This window comes from Oncorhynchus keta, chromosome 10 (assembly GCF_023373465.1).
Source record: "Oncorhynchus keta strain PuntledgeMale-10-30-2019 chromosome 10, Oket_V2, whole genome shotgun sequence".
Classification (NCBI taxonomy): Eukaryota; Metazoa; Chordata; class Actinopteri; order Salmoniformes; family Salmonidae; genus Oncorhynchus; species Oncorhynchus keta.
The window spans coordinates 53,531,324-53,537,323 of record NC_068430.1 but is presented as its reverse complement, the minus strand read 5'-3'; the positions used below and the strand labels follow the sequence as shown (position 1 = coordinate 53,537,323).

The window sequence follows — 6,000 nt, the reverse complement described above, 5'->3', positions numbered from 1 at the left end:
AATACTTTCTGAAGGCACTGGATATTGCCATTTGTTCAAATCCATATCCCCACTTATATAATCATGATAAATAAATGATAAATACATTATCAAAGAAGATTATAATTATGAAATTAAATTATTTTAATCCGCATTTAGCCTTTGAAGATTAAAATATCAGAAGGTGGGGAGGAAGAGGCACATAACAGTTTTTTTTTTGGGGGGGGGGCAGTCAGCAATAAACTGTTAGCTACTTCATTGGAAGACAATAGGGGACAAGATGTTGTGTGTAGTGTCACCCACATGCTTCAGCGGTGCTATTGTCTGCTCTCTCTCTCTGTGTGTGGAGCGATGAAGGGGTGAAAGAGACGGGGTGAGAGGAGGGGGAGTTGCCTGGGGTTGGCTGCAGTGTGTGTGCTCGTGTGTGTGTGTGTGTGTGTGTGTATGTGCGTGTGTGTAGGTGCTCGTGCGGGGATGCACAGACGGCTCGTGGTAATTTGATGTGTGTCCCCGGGGATGTTTGATGGATTAATGCTAAGTAGGCTCCCTTTTCCAAAGGCACCACCTGATCTTTGGGGGTTCGTGCCCCATATAAAAGCCTGCGCAAGTGCTGAGCTCAGCTAGTCTAGCCATCTCCTCTCTCTCACACGGTCTCTATCTTTCTATCTCCACTGTCTTTCTTCCTCTGTCTTTACTTTCTCCTTTGGCTTTCACTTTTTCCTAGCACTTTCTCTTCCGTTCTTCCGGTTTCCATTCTTTCTGGCATTCAGACTGACGCTATTCAGACTATTCAGGCCTGGGAGTTTTAGTAGTGAGGGAAATCTCAGAGCATCCGTTTGCGTCATTCACCTCCATTTTGGCTTTCTTTGACTTGGGGCCTTTTCTAAAGGGCTGTCCTGAAGTAGCGTGCAGGTCTTTGGCTTTTTCCTGCGTTGTTTTTTTTATTCATATGTGGCATTAGGACCAGCCCGTCAAGAAAATGCCACGTTCCTTTTTAGTGAAGCAACTGAAGGTCCACGATTACTCCTCCTCCTCCAATCATCAGCATCACTCGGACGGATCGTACACGCTCACACGTGCCATCACCGAGTCCGCCACCAACTTGGCGGTCCGTTTGAGTGAAAATGGTGAGTTGAGATGACTTCACTTTTCTGTCTACACATTGCAAACATGTAGTAAAAAAAAACACATTTTTATTGTTAATGTGCTTATTGTTAATGTGCTTGTTGTATATAGTTTAGAGTTGTAGGTTTCAAGAAAAATTCAATAGTGTATTTGTTCAGAAATGGAATGAAAAACATACTTGTTAAATTTGTTTTATAAATGGACCCAACCCCTTGATACATGTTTTTCCTTAAGCCTGTGATGTTGCTATTTAATCCCTCCGCCGGCCAACCCTCCCCACCCCAGTCCGCCCCCATGCCTCCAGTGACGCTAAAGAGTATTCAGGTCACTCTGGACTAATCAGTTTAATACAGAGCAGATCACACAACAGGCTTTGGCTTTAATACTATTGTGTACATGCATAATGGTACACATGGATGCGTGCATTAGGCTCGAAATCCCATCCAAGGCCTTTGTGAGGTCTATAACCTCTCCACCACCACCAGAAAGCAGATATCCACATGCGACTGGTATGTCCTTGAGGCTTTTACCTGTTATCACCCCCACCCCCTCCAGTCCTCTAGCTCTTCATCCCTTCATCTCATCTGATCTTACAGGATGCGAGATACCCACGGGGAGGTCAAATTGTAGCAATTCAAACCCCTCTCTTTCTTTCTTTCTCCAAAATCCATTGACAAAATACAGTTTCTTTTCTGATAAACCGACAAAACTCAATGTTAAATGGGTCAAAAAAAATGTATTCATTAGAAAATATCAACTTAAATGGAAAAGGGCAACATGCTTTGTAACATCCTTAGTTTATCATTGATACATCCTTAGTTTATCATTGATACATCCTTAGTTTATCATTGATACATCCTTAGTTTATCATTGATACATCCTTAGTTTATCATTGATACATCCTTAGTTTATCATTGATACATCCTTAGTTTATCATTGATACATCCTTAGTTTATCATTGATACATCCTTAGTTTATCATTGATACATCCTTAGTTTATCATTGATACATCCTTAGTTTATCATTGATACATCCTTAGTTTATCATTGATACATCCTTAGTTTATCATTGATACATCCTTAGTTTATCATTGATACATCCTTAGTTTATCATTGATACATCCTTAGTTTATCATTGAGAGGGGAGTGCAATCAACCTTAGATGTATATGAGGTTTTGTCAATTGATGCTATGATTTCAGGGAAAAACACTTCCATAGAAATGTGTGGTGTGTTGTTAGTGGAATGTCCATCATAACCACAGAGCTTTGGCTTGCCGGATCATTTGTTCCCAGAATTAGGATGCCAGCTGTCTGGTTCCCTTTGTGTTGCAAGGGGGAGCATAATATATTGTGCACTGCTGTAAAGATCAGCCTATAACCCCCCTTTGCCTTCCCCTCTCCATTCCCATCCCCAAATCACACTGCACCTGTCATTCAATCTACCCATTACCATACTCACAGGCACTTTCAACACACCACAGATGGAGAATGATCTGATTAAAATGATTTAGCGCTTTGTGGGATTTCTCTACTGAGACATTCATTTTTGTTTTGGCCCCCGCTACGATAACAGATTTAGATATGGTGGCATGGGATGGGATGGCGACAGGTGTATCAGTTGTGGAGAAGTGTGTTTAATTTTATGACTGTTGTGTCCATGTCAGTGCATAGAACTTGCATTTAGTCTGTGAGGGTCTTTTTGATAGCTAGTAATGATAGTCCTTGTATGTGTCCCAAATGGCAACCTATTACCTACATAGTGCACTAGTTTTGACCAGAGGCCTATGGGCCCTGTTAAAAAGCAGTACACTATATAGGGAATAGGGTACCAATTGGGGTGCATAACTTGTTTTGAGCCGGATGAGTATTGATCGGTGCAAGACTGTGCACTGTAGAGTCATTCATATTTAATTCGCAATGCTTGCTGAACCAAGCACTTGCAAATGGTTTCCTGTATACAGTTTCATATTGATCCGCAATGCATGGAAGACTCAGATCAGCTGTCTTTCACTCAATGGCTCAACAATAAAAATAAAAAATGCTTTCAACTGGAATCAGAAAGAATGCTGGAATCATAAAACCATAGAATCTAAGACAAAAAACATATCTTGTGAAATGCATTTAGCTAAAAATCTGTATAAAGGCTATACATTTAAAATGCCACAATTATTGCCAAAAATGCACTTATTTATTCCAAATCTTCCTCTTCCAAACCTGCTACAGGCTACATCCAGGATTACGTCATCCCCTCAATATGCCAGAGCACAAAGGACCCTGGCTTGAGGAGGCAGACCGGGCTCTCCGCGGGGCCCCTGTACTCCCCAGGGAGCACAGGGGGCAGCGGGGGGGAGGACTACTCTGACCATGACATGGAGCAGCCCGACAGCCCCTGCTCAGGCATGACCACCGAGTCGGACAGCAGCAGCTACACAGTGGACGCCTTCCTCATCTCTGACGGCCGCTCTCGGAGAAGGGCCAACCACGGGAAAACAAAAACTAAAGGCGAGGAGAGAAACAGCATTGCAGAAGTGGGCTCCACAGGATCCACAGGGTCCAAGGCTGCCAAAGGAAAGCCCGGAAAGTCTAAGGGACCGGGGCGCCACACGTGCAGCGAATGCAGCAAGACCTACGCCACCTCGTCCAACCTGAGCCGTCACAAGCAGACACACCGCAGCCTGGAAGGCCAGCAGGCCAGGAAGTGCCCCACGTGCCATAAGGCCTACGTGTCCATGCCGGCACTGGCCATGCACATGCTCACCCACGACCTGCGGCATGAGTGTGGAGTGTGCAGCAAGGCGTTTAGCCGACCGTGGCTGCTGCAGGGTCACATGCGCTCGCACACGGGCGAGAAGCCGTTTGCCTGTGCCCACTGCGGCAAAGCGTTTGCGGACCGCTCCAACCTGCGTGCCCACATGCAGACGCACTCGGCCTTCAAGCACTATGATTGCAAGCGCTGCGGCAAGAGCTTTGCACTGAAGTCCTACCTGATCAAGCATTACGAGTCGGCCTGCTTCAAGGGCTCCGGAGACGAAGAGGACTGCTGTCCCGAGGACTGATCAGAGATTTACACGATATCAGCTTATTTACCCAGGTCTGTTTCACTGAGATAATATCTCCTTTACAAGAGAGACCAATGTTGTGTTCATTCGGGCAGTGTTTCCCAACTCCAGTCCTTGAGTACCCCCAACAGTACACATTTGTATTGTATTCCCAGAGAAATACACCTCATTCAACTCATCAAGGGCTTGATCATTAGTTGACAAGTTGAATATGTTGGGAGTACTCGAGGACTGGAGTTGGGAAACATTAGGGCATGTAACAGAAATGTTTTAAAACACATCGCAACTGAAAACTAAAATGAAGGTTAAACTTTTTTTATTATTGGACTTATCCAGATAGTCCCTTGCCTTGTTTCAGTCTGTTTTCTTCCATTTGGTGCCTAATGAACACAACCCTGGTCAAAGACTGCACTCCTCACCACTCGTCTTTCTCTTCCTGCTTTTTGATAGAGAGCAATAATAATGAAAATGAGGGTTGTTCAAGAACATAGAAGATAACTGACGATGATGACTGAATAACATTCAAATGTTAATATTTTTTATTCTATAATTGTTTTATGGATTCGTATTCATTTATTTGCAATAATTTACATTCCATTATGTTTTAATATGCCAATTAGCTCTTAATTTCCCTGCAACATGGCTTCTACGATAAACATTTGTGTATTTATTAATTTTATGTATTTATGTATTTATTTATCAAATGATAAATGTATTGGTTAACTAGGTTGTTAATGAATTCTAAATGTATTTATTTGATTTGATTTATGAATTGAACATCTTATAAAATGCTGTAATATATTTCAGAGATAAAGTAGCCCTATATCTGGTCTCATTCACAACAATTGTTGATGTATTCATGTTCTACATAGGAAATGCTCAATATGCCCTTTTGTTTTTGAATCTATGCACAGGCTATAAGTGTAAGCTACATTGTAATACTTAGACACGAGAATCCAGTTAATTTGTTACACCATTATTATGAAGGATTGGTCCCATTAATTATTTGCCCCATGTAAAGCTGTTGAATTTGAATTGTACTAAACTTTGTATGTAATCGGAAAAGCGATGAACTTTTCAATTACCAAGTCATATCAATAATTAAAAGATGATATTTTCACTAAGTTGCTTTCTGTGCCTTGTGCCATTTTCAAGGCGTCAACTATCATCAACTCAACACACATGATCACTCGAGCAGTGGTGGCCGGTGCCGTTTAAGATGAGGGAGGATGATCATTTTTTTATGAGCATGGCTTTGGTTTCTATTACAGCATACTGGATGACTGTCATTCATATTCCATTCACCCAGCTCAATGTAACATTGATTGTTTTGGGCTACTACACGATACTCAAAATGTCCCTATACCCATCATGAGGTTGCTACAACCTAGCCTATGAATGAAAGTTTACAACGCAGGTCGAGAGAAATTTGAGTAATCAAGGTGACAGACAGTGACATATTCAATACCGCCTTGCACACTCTTGCCAGCATCTAGCTGATTTAGGGCGTAATCATAACTCCAACAGTTGCAAATGAGAGTTGGACAAATTCAGGAATGTTTATTCCCATTTCGTTACGTTTGCATCCGTTTAAGAAACGTTTTTGAACAGAATCGGGGGAATGAATACGCCCCTGATCAAATGCAAACACAGTTCGCTTTCATACCAATCACGTACAAACAGTATGGTCATTTGCTCATTGTATACAGTACCAGTCAAAAGTTTATATACACCTACTCATTCCAGAGTTTTCCTTAATTTTTACTATTTTCTACATTGTAGAATAATAGTGAAGACATCAAAACAAAATATCTTTTAGATTTGAGATTCTTCTAAG

The 6,000-nt window shown here is 41.9% G+C and overlaps 1 protein-coding gene across 1 annotated transcript; it reads left to right on the top strand.

Annotated features, from left to right (window-relative positions):
* Positions 1-504: 504 nt before the first annotated feature.
* LOC118389548 (transcriptional repressor scratch 2-like) lies at positions 505-4,801 on the top strand. Its single transcript, XM_035779446.1, has 2 exons — positions 505-1,106; positions 3,328-4,801. The coding sequence occupies exons 1-2, from the start codon at positions 959-961 to the stop codon at positions 4,158-4,160; spliced, it is 981 nt and encodes a 326-aa protein (XP_035635339.1). The 5' UTR covers positions 505-958; the 3' UTR covers positions 4,161-4,801.
* The last annotated feature ends 1,199 nt before the right edge of the window (positions 4,802-6,000 follow it).

Bases quoted from the DNA above. Each gene is read 5' to 3' on its own strand.
- LOC118389548 (XM_035779446.1), top strand. From the start codon at position 959: ATGCCACGTTCCTTTTTAGTGAAGCAACTGAAGGTCCACGATTACTCC. The intron at 1,107-3,327 runs GTGAGTTGAGAT...AACCTGCTACAG, and splicing joins GGTCCGTTTGAGTGAAAATG to GCTACATCCAGGATTACGTC.